Source organism: Protopterus annectens, chromosome 10.part0, assembly GCF_019279795.1.
Source record: "Protopterus annectens isolate FY-2018-M chromosome 10.part0, PAN1.0, whole genome shotgun sequence".
Taxonomy (NCBI): Eukaryota; Metazoa; Chordata; order Ceratodontiformes; family Protopteridae; genus Protopterus; species Protopterus annectens.
In genome coordinates this window covers 313,026,251-313,042,797 of record NC_056744.1, presented here as the reverse complement: position 1 = coordinate 313,042,797, position 16,547 = coordinate 313,026,251, and the positions used below count along the sequence as shown (strand labels likewise).

At 40.4% G+C, this 16,547-nt stretch overlaps 1 protein-coding gene across 3 annotated transcripts in view; it reads right to left on the bottom strand.

Moving 5' to 3' along the window:
• SELE (selectin E) overlaps window positions 1-16,547 on the bottom strand; it is a 364,444-nt gene that overhangs the window by 155,405 nt on the left and 192,492 nt on the right. For all 3 annotated transcript variants that reach the window (XM_044085188.1, XM_044085187.1, XM_044085189.1), the window contains one exon: window positions 10,580-10,684. In XM_044085188.1, coding sequence (XP_043941123.1) covers window positions 10,580-10,684 — 105 coding nt within the window. The remainder of the gene's footprint in view (window positions 1-10,579; window positions 10,685-16,547) is intronic.

The window sequence follows — 16,547 nt, the reverse complement described above, 5'->3', positions numbered from 1 at the left end:
TTCACATACTGTCCAGAGCTAACAGTACCTCATACACAGTCCACATTCACATACTATCCAGAGTTAACAATACCCCATACACAGGTCACATTCACATACTCTCCAGAGTTAAGTGTATCCCATTCACAGGTCACATTCACATACTCTCCAGAGTTTACTGTATCCCATACACAGGACACATTCTCATGCTGTCCAGACTTAACAGTATTCCATATACAGTCCACAATCACATACTGTCCAGACTTAAATGTATTCCATGCACAGTCCACATTCACATACTGTCCAGAGTTAATAGCATCTCATACACAGGTCACATTCGCATACTGTCCAGACTTGGTATCCCATACACAGTCCACATTTGCATACTGTCCAGAGTAAACAGTATCTCATACACATGTCATATTCACATACTGTCCAGAGTTAAAAGTATCCCATACACAGTCCACATTCACATATTGTCCAAAGTTAACAGTATCCCATACACAGATCACATTCACATACTGTCCAGAGTTAACAGTATCCCATGCACAGGTCACATTCAAATACTGTCCAGACTTAACAGTATTCCATATACAGATCACTTTCACTACTGCCCAGACATAAATGTATCCCATACACAGTCCACATTCACATACTGTCCAGAGTTAACAGTATCCCAGACAAAGTCCACATTCGCATACTGTCCAGAGTTAACAGTATATCATACACAGGTCACATTCACATACTGTCCAGAGTTATCTGTACCCCATACATGGGTCACATTCGCATACTGTCCAGAGTTAACAATATGCCATACCACAGGTCACATACACATACTGCCCAGACATGACAGTACCAAATACACAGTCCACATTCACATACTGTCCGGACTTAGCAGTACCCCATACACTGTCCATATTCACATACTGTCCAGGCTTAACTGTATCCTGTACACAGGTCACATTTGCATACTGTCCAGAGTTAATAGTATCACATACATAGGTCACATTCACATATTGTTCGGAGTTAACAATACCCCATACACAGGTCAAATTCACATACTGTCCGGATTTAACAGTATCCCATACACAGGTCACATTCACATATTGTCCATAGTTAACAGTATCCCATACACAGTCCACACTCCCATATTGTTCAGAGTTAACAGTATCCCATACACAGTCCAAACTCACATACTGTCCAGAGTTAACAATATCCCATACACAGGTTACATTTACATACTGTCCAGAGTTAACAGTATCCCATACACAGTCCACATTTACATAATGTCCAGACATAACTGTATCCCATACACAGGTCACATTCACATACTGTCCAGAGTTAACAGTACCCCATACACAGTCCACATTCACATACTGTCCAGAGTTAATAGCATCTCATACACAGGTCACATTCACATACTGTCCAGACTTGGTATCCCATACACAGTCCACATTCGCATACTGTCCAGAGTAAACTGTATCTCATACACATGTCATATTCACATACTGTTCAGAGTTAAAAGTATCCCATACACAATCCACATTCACACATTGTCCAGAGTTAACAGTATCCCATACACATATCACATTCACATACTGTCCAGAGTTAACAGTATCCCATGCACAGGTCACATTCAAATACTGTCCAGACTTAACAGTATTCCATATACAGACCACTTTTGCATACTGCCCAGACATAAATGTATCCCATACACAGTCCACATTCACATACTGTCCAAAGTTAACAGTATCCCATACACAGTCCACATTTGCATACTGTCCAGAGTTAACAGTATATCATACACAGGTCACATTCACATACTGTCCAGAGTTATCTGTACCCCATACATGGGTCACATTCGCATACTGTCCAGAGTTAACAATATGCCATACCACAAGTCACATACACATACTGCCCAGAAATGACAGTACCACATACACAGTCCACATTCACATACTGTCTGGACTTAGCAGTACCCCATACACTGTCCATATTCACATACGGTCCAGACTTAACTGTATCCTGTACACAGGTCACATTCACATACTGTCCAGAGTTAATAGTATCGCATACATAGGTCACATTCACATATTGTTCGGAGTTAACAATACCCCATACACAGGTCAAATTCACATACTGTCCGGATTTAACAGTATCCCATAGACAGGTCACATTCACATATTGTCCATAGTTAACAGTATCCCATACACAGCCCACACTCCCATATTGTCCAGAGTTAACAGTATCACATACACAGTCCAAACTCACATACTGTCCAGAGTTAGCAATATCCCATACACAGGTCACATTTACATACTGTCCAGAGTTAACAGTACCCCATACACAGTCCACATTCACATACTGTCCATAGTTAACAGTATCCCATACACAGTCCACACTCGCATACTGTCCAGATGTAACTGTATCCCATACACAGGTCACATTCCCATACTGTCCAGACATAACAGTATTCCATATATAGTCCACTTTCACATACTGTCCAGACGTAAATGTATCCCATACACAGTCCACATTCACATACTGTCCAGACGTAACTGTATCCCATATACAGGCCACATTCACATACTGTCCAGACATAACAATATCCCATACACAGGTCACATTCACATACTGTCCAGACTTAACTATATCCCATACACAGACCACATTCACATACTGTCCAGAGTTAACAGTATCCCATACATAGTCCACATTCGCATACTGTCCAGAGTTAACAGTATCTCATACACAGGTCACCTTCACATACTGTCCAGAGTTATCTGTATCCCATAAATGGGTCACATTCGCATACTGTCCAGAGTTAACAGTATGCCATACACAGGTCACATTCACATACTACCCAGACCATGACAGTACCCCATACACAGACCACATTCACATACAGTCCAAAGTTAACAGTATCACATACTGTCCAGATGTAACTGTATCCCATACACAGGTCACATTCACATACTGTCCAGAGCTAACAGTACCTCATACACAGTCCACATTCACATACTGTCCAGAGTTAACAATACCCCATACACAGGTCACATTCGCATACTCTCCAGAGTTAAGTGTATCCCATACACAGGTCACATTCACATACTCTCCAGAGTTTACAGTATCCCATACACAGGTCACATTCACATACTCTCCAGAGTTATCTGTATTCCATACACAGTACATATTCACATACTCTCCAGAGTTAAGTGTATCTCATACACAGGTCACATTCACATACTCTCCAGAGTTAACTGTATCCCATACACAGGTCACATTCACATACTCTCCAGAGTTAACTGTATCCCATACACAGGTCACATTCCCATACTGTCCAGACTTAACAGTATTCCATATACAGTCCACAATCACAAACTGTCCAGACTTAAATGTATTCCATGCACAGTCCACAGTCACATACTGTCCAGAGTTAATAGCATCTCATACACAGGTCACATTCGCATACTGTCCAGACTTGGTATCCCATACACAGTCCACATTTGCATACTGTCTAGAGTAAACAGTATCTCATACACATGTCATATTCACATACTGTCCAGAGTTAAAAGTATCCCATACACAGTCCACATTCACATATTGTCCAAAGTTAACAGTATCCCATACACAGATCACATTCACATACTGTCCAGAGTTAACAGTATCCCATGCACAGGTCACATTCAAATACTGTCCAGACTTAACAGTATTCCATATACAGATCACTTTCACTACTGCCCAGACATAAATGTATCCCATACACAGTCCACATTCACATACTGTCCAGAGTTAACAGTATCCCAGACACAGTCCACATTCGCATACTGTCCAGAGTTAACAGTATATCATACACAGGTCACATTCACATACTGTCCAGAGTTATCTGTACCCCATACATGGGCCACATTCGCATACTGTCCAGAGTTAACAATATGCCATACCACAGGTCACATACACATACTGCCCAGACATGACAGTACCACATACACAGTCCACATTCACATACTGTCCGGACTTAGCAGTACCCCATACACTGTTCATATTCACATATTGTCCAGACTTAACTGTATCCTGTACACAGGTCACATTCGCATACTGTCCATAGTTAATAGTATCACATACATAGGTCACATTCACATATTGTTCAGAGTTAACAATACCCCATACACAGGTCAAATTCACATACTGTCAGGATTTAACAGTATCCCATACACAGGTCACATTCACATATTGTCCATAGTTAACAGTATCCCATACACAGTCCACACTCCCATACTGTCCAGAGTTAACAGTATCTCATACACAGGTCACATTCACATACTGTCCAGAGTTATCTGTACCCCATACATGGGCCACATTCGCATACTGTCCAGAGTTAACAATATGCCATACCACAGGTCACATACACATACTGTCCAGAGTTAACAATATCCCATACACAGGTCACATTTGCATACTGTCCAGAGTTAACAGTATCCCATACACAGTCCACATTTACATAATGTCCAGACATAACTGTATCCCATACACAGGTCACATTCACATACTGTCCAGAGTTAATAGCATATCATACACAGGTCACATTCGCATACTGTCCAGACTTGGTATCCCATACACAGTCCGCATTCGTATACTGTCCAGAGTAAACAGTATCTCATACACGTCATATTCACATACTGTCCAGAGTTAAAAGTATCCCATACACAGTGCACATTCACATATTGTCCAGAGTTAACAGTATCCCATACACAGATCACATTCACATACTGTCCAGAGTTAACAGTATCCCATACACAGTCCACATTTACATAATGTCCAGACATAACTGTATCCCTTACACAGGTCACATTCACATAATGTCCAGAGTTAACAGTACCCCATACACAGTCCACATTCACATACTGTCCATAGTTAACAGTATCCCATACACAGTCCACACTCACATACTGTCCAGATGTAACTGTATCCCATACACAGGTCACATTCACATACTGTCCAGAACTAACAGTGCCTCATACACAGGTCACATTCATATATTGTCCAGATATAACTGCATCCCATAGACAGGCCACATTCATATACTATCCAGACATAACAGCACCCCATACACAGTCCACATTCACATACTGTCCAGAGTTAACAGTATCCCATACACAGGTCACATTCGCATACTCTCCAGAGTTATCTGTATCCCATACACAGGTCACATTCACATACTGTCCAGACTTAACAGTATTCCATATACAGTCCACATTCACATATTGTCCAGACTTAAATATATTCCATGCACAGTCCACATTCACATACTGTTCAGAGTAAATAGCATCTCATAAACAGGTCCCATTCATATACTGTCCAGACTTGACAGTATCCCATACACAGTCCACATTTGCATACTGTCCAGAGTAAACAGTATCTCATACACAGGTCACATTCACAAACTGTCCAGAGTTAAAAGTATCCCATACACTGTCCACATTCACATAATGTCCAGACTTAACAGTATTCCATATACAGTCCACTTTCACATACTGTCCAGACGAAAATGTATCCCATACACAGTCCACATTCACATACTGTCCAGACATAACTGTATCCCATATACAGGCCACATTCACATACTGTCCAGACTTAACAATATCCCATACACAGGTCACATTCACATACTGTCCAGACTTAACTATATCCCATACACAGACCACATTCACATACTGTCCAGAGTTAACAGTATCCCATACATAGTCCACATTCGCATACTGTCCAGAGTTAACAGTATCTCATACACAGGTCACATTCACATACTGTCCAGAGTTATCTGTATCCCATACACAGGTCACATTCATATACTATCCAGAGTCAGTACCTAATACTGAAGCCAAATTTGCATACTGTCCAGAGATAACAGTATCTCATACACAGGTCACATTCACATACTGTCCAGAGTTAACAGTACTCCGTACACAGGTCACATTCATATACTGTCCAGATTTAACAGTATCCAATACACAGGTCACATTCACATATTGTCCAGACTTAACAGTACCCCATACACAATCCACACTCACATACTGTCCAGAGTTAACAGTATCCCATACACAGGTCACATTTACATAATGTCCAGAGATAATAGTATCCCATACACAGTCCACATTCACATACTGTCCAGACATAAATGTATCCCATACACAGTCCACATTCATATACTGTCCAGATGTAACTGTATCCCATATACAGGCCACATTCACATACTGTCCAGACTTAACAATATCCCATACACAGGTCAAATTCACATACTGTCCAGACTTAACTATATCCCATACACAGACCACATTCACATACTGTCCAGAGTTAACAGTATCCCATACACAGTCCACATTCGCATACTGTCCAGAGTTAACAGTATCTCATACACAGGTCACATTCACATACTGTCCAGAGTTATCTATATCCCATACATGGGTCACATTTGCATACTGTCCAGAGTTAACAGTATTTCATACACAGGTCACATTCACATACTACCCAGACATGACAGTACCCCATACACAGACCACATTCACATACTGTCCAGACTTAACGGCATCCCATACATAGGACACATTCACATACTGTCCTGACTTAGCAATAGCCCATACACTGTCCACATTCACATACTGTCCAGACTTAACTGTATCCCATACACAGGTCACATTCATATACTATCCAGAGTCAGTATGTAATACACAGGCCAAATTTGCATACTGTCCAGAGATAACAGTATCTCATACACAGGTCACATTCACATACTGTCCAGAGTTAATAGTACTCCCTACACAGGTCACATTCACATACTGTCCAGATTTAACAGTATCCATTACACAGGTCACATTCACATATTGTCCAGACTTAACAGTACCCCATACACAATCCACACTCACATACTGTCCAGAGTTAACAATATCCCATACACAGTCCACATTCACATACTGTCCAGACATAACTGCATCCCATACACAGGTCACGTTCACATACTGTCCAGACTTAATTGTATCGCATAAAAAAGGTTGCACTCAGATACTGTTCAGAGTTAACAGTATCCCATACACAGGTCACATTCACATACTGTCCAGAGTTAACATTATCCCATACACAGGTCACATTCACATACTGTCCATAATTAACAGTATCCCATACACAGGTCACATTCACATACTGTCCAGACTTAACTGTGTCACATACACAGGTCACATTCACATACTGTCCAGAGTTAAAAGTATCCCATACACAGTCCACATTTGCATACTGTCCAGAGTTAACAGTATCTCATACACAGATCACATTCACATACTGTCCAGAGTTATCTGTACCCCATACACAGGTCACATTTGCATACTGTCCAGAGTTAACAGTATGCCATACACAGGTCACATTCACAGACTGCCCAGACATGACAGTACCCCATACACAGTCCACATTTACATACTGTCCAGAGTTAACAGTATCCCCTGCACAGTCCACATTTATACCCTGTTCAGACTTAACGGTATCCCATACATAGGTCACATTCATATACTGTCCAGAGTTAGTATCTAATACGCAGGTCACATTCGCATACTGTCCAGAGTTAACAGTATCTCATACACAGGTCACATTCACATACTGTCCAGAGTTAACAGTACCCCATACACAGGTCACATTCACACACTGTCCAGATTTAACAGTATCCCATACACAGGTCGCATTCACATATTGTCCAGACTTAACTGTACCCCATACACAATCCACACTCATATACTGTCCAGAGTTAACAGTATCCCATACACAGCTCACATTTACATACTGTCCATATTTAATAGTATCCCATACACAGTCCACATTCGCATACTGTCCTGACTTAAGTGTATCGCATACACAGGATCTCGCTCACATACTGTCCAGAGTTAACAGTATTCCATGCACAGGTCACATTCACATACTGTCCAGAATTACCTGCATCCCATATACAGGTCACACTCACATACTGTCCAGAGTTAACAGTGTCCCATACACAGGTCACATTTATATACTGTCCAGACATAACTGTATCTCATACACAGGTCACATTTACATATTGTCTAGAGTTAACAGTACCTCATACACAGGTCACTTTCACATACTGTCCAGACTTAACTGTATCCCATACACAGGTCACTCGACTGGCAATTGGTTGTGTGACAGAACCCTAGATAACAATAAGGTTGGGGGTATTAGCTCAAGGCAAAAAAATGCTACCAGTGGTGTGGCACAGGGATCTGTCATGGTTACCCCCTTTTTTGTATATATTTCTGTGACATAAAAGCTGATTTCAAGAGACTATGATGATGATTGCTAGCTTGGCTCACTTATCAAATCCTTTTCTGATACCCAAATTATTCAGAAAGAGCTGGACTAAAGAAATACTTGGTGTATTAATCATGGGCTTTTCTTCAATACCAAGAAGTGCAGAAGAGTCTTGTCCTATATACGTTCATAAATGCACAGAGTCTTGTCCTTTATATGTTCATAAATGCAGCAGAGTCTTGTCCTATAAATGTTCATAAATGCACAGAAGTGTGGCCTATATATGTTCATAAATGCACAGAAGTGTAGCCTGTATATGTTCATAAATGCATAGAGTCTTGTCCTATATATGTTCATAAATGCACAGAAGCGTGGCCTATATATGTTCATAAATGTAGCAGAGTCTTGCCCTATATATGTTCATAAATGCAGAGTCTTGTCCTATATACATTCATAAATGCACAGAGGCGTGTCTTATATATTTTCATAAATGCAGCAGTTTATTGTCCTATATATGTTTATAAATGCAGCAGAGTCTTGTCCTATATATGTTCATAAAGTCCTATATACATTCATAAATGCAGACAGGCATGGCCTATATATTTTCATAAATGCAGCAGTGTATTGTCCTATATATGTTTATAAATGCAGCAGAATCTTGTCCTATATATTTTCATAGTCCTACTTTACTCATCCCTTATTAGGATCATTAGTGACTATAATGTACCCTTTGGCCTGTCCCTCATTAATCCCCTAAAGCAGCTTGACAGCCCTCAGTGCTTCCAAACAAAAACACCACAGGTCTTATTACTCAGCTTCTCTGATAGACTAAAAGCCCTGTTCTTCAACCCAGTGTCACAAAGACTCCTTCGGATTGGTCTCTGCTTCACTTTCTGTGCTATGTGTGACCCAGCCCTCTTTGAACTCCTTCACCTAAATAACCTGTTGCAAAGCACACCAATTCTAGAAATGTAAACCTGCAATACCACATCAACCTCACCAGATCACATGGCATATACCTAACCTATTGCCTGTGTATGGAGTAGGCTGCCCTTATCTATGAAGTTTCCCCAGCAACATTTAAAACCAGTCTGGATGACTGGATGGGTGATCATAAATTTTCAATGGGAATATGAATAGAATGTCTACGTAATGGTGGACATTGTTACCTTCTCGTCAGTACTGGGTGATGTGGCTTAGTTTCTTCATGGTCTACTTTGGCCTGTGAACCTATTAATCTATAAGAATTGAGGTGCATCTGTGGCATGTGGAAGGAAATCAGATGACTCTCTAAAGCCCATGCACACATATTGGGTAATGCAGACTTCACAGAGGAAACACCTGATGAAGGTACAAGTACGTTTCTTCTGTGCTGTGATGTTATTTTTCATCTTCATTTGTTACCTCCTTTCCATCTTTAACTAAATTGGTAACTTTGTGGGGTAGGTTAAGGGGGAAATAGTCCAATTTACAAACAGAAGTTGCAATAGATTAGCACAATACCTTCCCAAACAGTTGGTTTGCAAATCTTTTGGCACGGACATCTTGACAGACATGAAGGCATCAATAATTGACAGGCTGTCATTAGTTATACAGATTTGTTTAGGAAGTCACAGTCTGTTAAAACAAGGATACTTAATTTTTGCACCTGTCAAACCCTCTCCCTACTTATCACATACACCTGTGTGAAAGTGAGTCCCTGTCCCCAAGGCTTTGCATTCTGACCACTTGCTAATAATCATTTTGCCTGTAGCTGTGGGTCAAGGCTGGGTATGGGGCATCTATTCATAGAATCATAGATTCATAGATTAGTACTAGGCTAACTGCCCTTGCAAGTCATTTTAAGCATAGACAATTATCCCTTGTGAGACTCAAACCCTGAACCTTGTGTTTGTAAGGCAAATACCTCAGCCATTAGGCCACCCTCATTGTTGGAATGACAGACTTGGCTGACGTTTGCTACTGTCTATCCTAGGCATTACTTTTATAAATGATCACCATGGAACAAAAATACAATTTATGAGTGTATATAGTTCATTCTTGTATTCTGTTATAGAATCAACACAGACAAGTTACAATTCTCCACAATATTACACCAATACAGTAAGTTAACAAACAAAAATATTCATTGAAAGCTTGAGTGGTGTTTCTAGGTCGTAAGTCCTCCCCAAACTCAGTATTGCTGGCAGCGTGGCTATTGTTGTGAGGATGGACTTTGTCACACTCTATGCTTTTCTGCACATTTAATCACCATCAGCACTTCTAAATAAGGAGCTGAGCAAATTTTCTGACATCATACCTTTTTTGCGTTTTATCAGATATGCACCCAAGACAGCTGCAGATGGAATAAGCACAGACAGTACCATCAGTGGAGCCAGAGCATGAGCTGCAGAACTTCTGAGAACTAAAGAAAAAAAAAACAGATGAACTCACAAAGCTGCAAACTGAGAAATGAATGTGTCATGACATTCCATTAGAAACAAGGACAGTGGTGTCAAGACATTCCATTAGAAACAAGGACAGTGGTGTCAAGACATTCCATTAGAAACAAGGACAGTGGTGTCAAGACATTCCATTAGAAACAAGGACAGTGGTGTCAAGACATTCCATTAGAAACAAGGACAGTGGTGTCAAGACATTCCATTAGAAACAAGGACAGTGGTGTCAAGACATTCCATTAGAAACAAGGACGGTGGTGTCAAGACATTCCATTAGAAACAAGGACGGTGGTGTCAAGACATTCCATTAGAAACAAGGACGGTGGCCTTCATGTTGCTTTCATTCTCTATTTTTTGTCATTATTCTTTATGTTGAGGGACTCGCCCTGCAGACCACCATGTGCCACTGACGGTGCTACCCAGGGATTCATCATGTTTCCTGCTCTGCTAACTCTGACATAATTCCTCATCAAGAAGGCACCATCATCAGGGAAGAATAACGTTACCACTGAAATGACATAAGCAGATAGCCAGAGTGTTAGGGTAATGGCTGTAAGCCTGCACAATGGTACAGACGTCAGCGTTTTCTTCTTAGGTTAGACCAACCCTATGATGTAAGTAGGGTCCTTTGTATGCAGGGTAAGAAAAACCCCACAAATCCTTGGTTACTGCTGGAATCCTGCTGGCTCTCCACTTAGTGTCAACCAGGAGCTAGGCCACTACAGCTGGTATCTGTCATTCCAGTAATATTGTTCAGCAGATCTCCAGATACTCAGACTGACTTACCTATTCAGCCCTTTAAGAGTCCTTGCATGTAGAGTGACACATATTTACCTTTTTGCATAAATGCACTAAAGCTCAAATTAACAAAAGCATTTACTATACATTCATACTTTTTCATTTATTTTTCTAATTAAGGTCCTGCATCCACCACATATCAGTTCCAAATATTGTCAGTCAGTTAATGTAGAAATCAAACAATTAAGATACTAATCCATTCAAGCATCCCTCCTTCCCTCGATCCATCCCTCCCACCCATCCATCCATCCATCCATTCACTCATCCCACCCACCTATCCATCCATCCATCTGTCCATCCATCCGTCCATCCATGCATCCATTCATTCATTTCAAGAAAAGAAAGCATCATATAGTCATCACAATGGGTCTTTGTATAAATAACACATCCACACTTTTTATCTCAATACATTTTAACAAGTTCACATTTCAGCTTCTAAAGATGAATATAATGGATTTCTGAAGTCAAGACCAAATGACATGCCAAAACCAAGGTCAGCACAATTTCCTGAACTGTCATCTAATAAGGAAATTTATGCCAAAATAAAATATCCATATATAAATTCTATATTTTTTTCTCATATGAGATCTGTCAAAGGGCAAACTATGGTCACAACTTGAGGCACAGACAATCTGCCATACTAAGCTAGTTTAAGGAACGTGTTTAAGGAAAGTATTCATCTGTCTCATAATAGAGGGAGCAGACCAGTTTTATGGCCTCTGTCATTCCGAGTTACGGTCTGACCACCCCCTCCCTGATTATAATGTTCTCTTAGTGGTTAGATTATTCTGCTATACCTAGTTTACTTAGCATTGGCTTGTGAATTTCAACAGAGCCTTGACTTTAACAGAAATTTCCAGAACCATTTCACCTAGGTATGGTGCAGAATATTGGGGAGTGGAGCTTCAGTATTTTATCCATCAGCCTCTGGAAAATAGCTAGGGTTCCATACAGGTGAAATGGTAACACTATACACTTAGACAATCGAGGGGTACAAAGCCTATTGGCGGGGGGGGGGGGGGGTTGGTGGTTATTGCAAGTATCCGTTTGCAAAGTCTACCATTATCAACTGTCTGACCTTCCCTATGTTCTCTATCAACTTATAAACTCTACACATTTTAGCTAAAGTTATTATTAGTAAAGTTATCACCTTACTTAAGGCAGAGGTGGTAAGTTTCACAGCCCTCATGCTAAAGGATAACAGTATCCAAGATGCAGGAACCTTTACAAATGCACTCTTTGAGCACCTACAAGGATGCATGGATTGTGCCATCCCTAGCAAAACCAAGACTCACTCCTCTAAGAGAAGGAAACCAGTCTGGTGGACCCCTTCCATAAACAGGCTATACAATAGAAGGAGGAAACTAGTTCAGAAAAAAAGCAAATCCCAAGAAGGAAAGACATCCCTGATCAGAATCAGTAAGAAACTAAGGTCTCTTATAAAATCATCCAAGGCTAACTTCGAAAGAGAAATAGCCACGGATTCAAAAGATAACCACAAAGCCTTCTTTAGCTATGTTAAGAATCTAAGTGGCAACTCGCAGATATGCTCTGAGCTAGTGCAAAATAGCACAAAATATACTGAACCTACTGATATTGCCAACATCCTGGCAGATAGATTCAGGGCAAACGTCATCCCCCTCTCACCCCAAAAGGGCCCACAACAATACTGGAAAAGTGTAGTGTCCTGGAAATCACAGACGCACATGTGAAAACAGCCCTTTCAAAAACCAAAAGCACAGTATTAATGGGGCCAGATGGTGTCCCAGGCTGCGTCTTGCATGAACTACAGAACAAACTAACCCCCCACCTAAACACACTGTTCAGCCTCAGCCTCTCCACAGGCTATGTGCCCATAGAATGGCACACAGCAACGGTTATTCCACTCCACAAAGGAGAGGCCACAACTGACCCTGGTAACTATCGCCCCATAAGCCTGACTAGCCTGGTCTGCAAAGCTATGGAGTGCATCATCATGGAACTCATTAACGACATTGGGAACCTCCAAACAATTGACCCGACCCAGTTTGGCTTTCTTAAGGGCAGATCATGCCTACTAAACTTGGTTGATTTCTTCGAGACAGTCACCAAGGCCATAGATGAGGGGAAGATGGTTCACACAGCCTACCTTGACCTCACCAAGGCTTTTGACACCATTCCCCACTCGGGAATTATAGAAAAACTCACCAGCCTGAACATAAACCCCTATGTCAAGAGATGGGTTGCCAAATGGCTTACAAACAGAGCTCACACGGTAAGAATAGCGGGCTCCAGGACAAACTCTAAACCAGTCACAAGTGGTGTCCCACAAGGTTTGGACCTGGAACCCCTACTGTTCAGCATATACTTCTCAGAAGTATAGGCAAACACAGGAGGACTATGACTAACCAAGTTTGCTGATGACTGAAAACTGGGAGCCATAATTGACTCTCCGGCTGACACAGACATTCTCCAAAAGGGCCTTACTGAGACAGACACCTGGTGTCAAAGTCATAGTCTCAAGCTAAATGCCAAAAAATGCATAGTCATCCCTTTTGGGAAAAATAAAACATCCATGAATTACCACATAGGTAGCAGCCCCCTTAATACAGAAGAGGTAATAAGAGATCTGGGGACCCAGGTAGATAGTAATATCTCCTTTGACAATCATATTGCCAAAGTAGTTAGGAAATCCTTCTATGTAGCCCATCTAATTACTAAAGGGTTCACATCTAGAAATAAAGAGGTTATAGTGCCCCTCTACTCTTCATTCATCAGACCCATCATAGAGTACAATGCCCCATTTGGGATGTACCCCACAAGACACTTCCAACAGCTGGAAAGACCACACAAGTACCTCACCAAGAGGATTACTGGCCTGAAACATATGTCCTATGCAGCCCGACTGGAAAAACTCCAGCTGTACTCAGTGGCATATCGCTTGCTCAGAGGTGATCTCTGCCTGACTTACAAAGCCATGTCCAACTCAGAATTGATGGACATGCTCCACCTAAAGAAATCCAAGTCACTGCGAGCCACTCGCTCTAGTAAGCTAAACCTCACCACAACAATAAATTGAACATGCTGAAGGGATCAATTCCTGTCACAGAGACTCCCCATGCTTTGGAACAAAATTCCTAACTACATTAGGCAGTGCCCCTCACTAACACTCTTCAAGAGAAACCTTGACGAGTGGATGGGTAACAGAAAATACATCCCTGGATTCACTTCATTGGCTCTTCTTGACAGAGGATCAGTTAATTAATCAATCGGGCGGCGAAAGCTGACACTCTGGCTAGGCTTATAAATGCCTTCGGGCAGAAAGCCACTAGTACCTACCTATGAACCTATGAACCTATTACAACATGGCAAACTACAGAAAACACAGAAATACTGAAACCACCCTACATGCACTGACTTAACATTATAATTCCTAACTCTGATAAAGACCATTTCACTCAAGCCCTGTTCAATGATTCATCCAAAGTCTTTGGCTTTGTAAACCACATATTCCTACTTATCTCATTTGTATACTCCAGCTTTGACCCTCTACATACTAGACTGTTTTTACTATCTCTCTCATAGGACCTTCAGGGTAAAATACAGCTGTTCTCTGTCTTCACCCCAAATGAGCACTGCAGGTGCTCCCTAATATTCAATTTTAGTCTTTTCAGCCACTTTATAAACTTTTTATCTACTTAGGTGAGCACAACTAATGTCATTTTTTTGCTGATAATATAGTCTTCTTTGAATCCTCAAAGCAAAATATACTGGCTCAAAGAAAATCACAGTAATAATGTCTTTATTCGATCCACCACAAGCTTTTGCATTCACATCCTTTTTCAAGTGTAATAAAAGTAAAACAAAACAAACCAAATATCAGTATAAAATTCCATAATCAGCTGACATATATTAGCCAATTGCATTTTAAAAATAATTTAGCACAATTCTTCTTAAAAACACATCTACCACCATATTGTCACATGTCCTAAGAAGACTAAAATATACACATACTGCTATACATTGACTTTTTATTCAATGTATTCTACTTCTAAACAACATGTGTTTTTCTTCTTTTATTCTTTTATTATAATGCTTACTTTATGAAATGGAATCTAAGTAATTCCCTTACTGTTCCAGACTTCAGAATCAGTTTCATACCACAAATGCTTTTCAAACCAGGGGGATGGTCTGCTCTGAAATTACATGTCTGCTTATATTCCCTTCTTTTTGTAACTAAAACCCCATCACCACCCCTACAGACATTCTCACAATTTCTATATCTGAAGGTATATTTGTCTCCCTCTTTTTATATATGTTTATATAAAGCATTTATACCTGTTAGATGCCATATATTAAAACAATGTTCACAAATTTCATCTTTCGTTCTCATGTGCATCCCTCTCAACCTCTTAGCACAACTAATCTGGACAAAGTCTAAAATTATGGAGACAAAAGTCCAAAAATAGGAACAGATTTTAAATATTGCTCTTATGAACTTAAAAAGTTGCTAGATTAACAGGATTTGCGTTAGTATGCATTTTCTGAAGGATATGAAGTCTGAAACTCAAATGTCTATCATTATTTAGTAGCTTCTGTCCTCAATGATTTTCCAGAAAATCACAAATTTTATGAGGAACAAACCAAAAATGTGAGGCGAAAATCTGGACAGTTGAGAGATGTGCCCCTATTACTCCTCCCTACATAAAATGCTGGATATTTTATACATCTTTACAAATAAATAATGTTTGCTGTATTACAAGTGGGCAATAGATGCAAATGATTATGTTCTTTTTGTTAATGGATATATGAATGAATGGTCCATTTTGTTTTACTTTTATTACACTCTAAAAAGCGTGAGTGCGAATGCTTGCGGTACATTGAATAAAGACATTCTTGCCCGGATTCCTTCTAGCTGCTATATTTTGCATTGCTCATTTGAGCCTTTCCACCTGGCCCAGGTTTTGCCTATTTGATCTGTCCTTCTGTTGCATTTACCTCTTTGTATCCTCCCATAACATCAGGTCATACCCCAAAACTTGTTCCCACAGC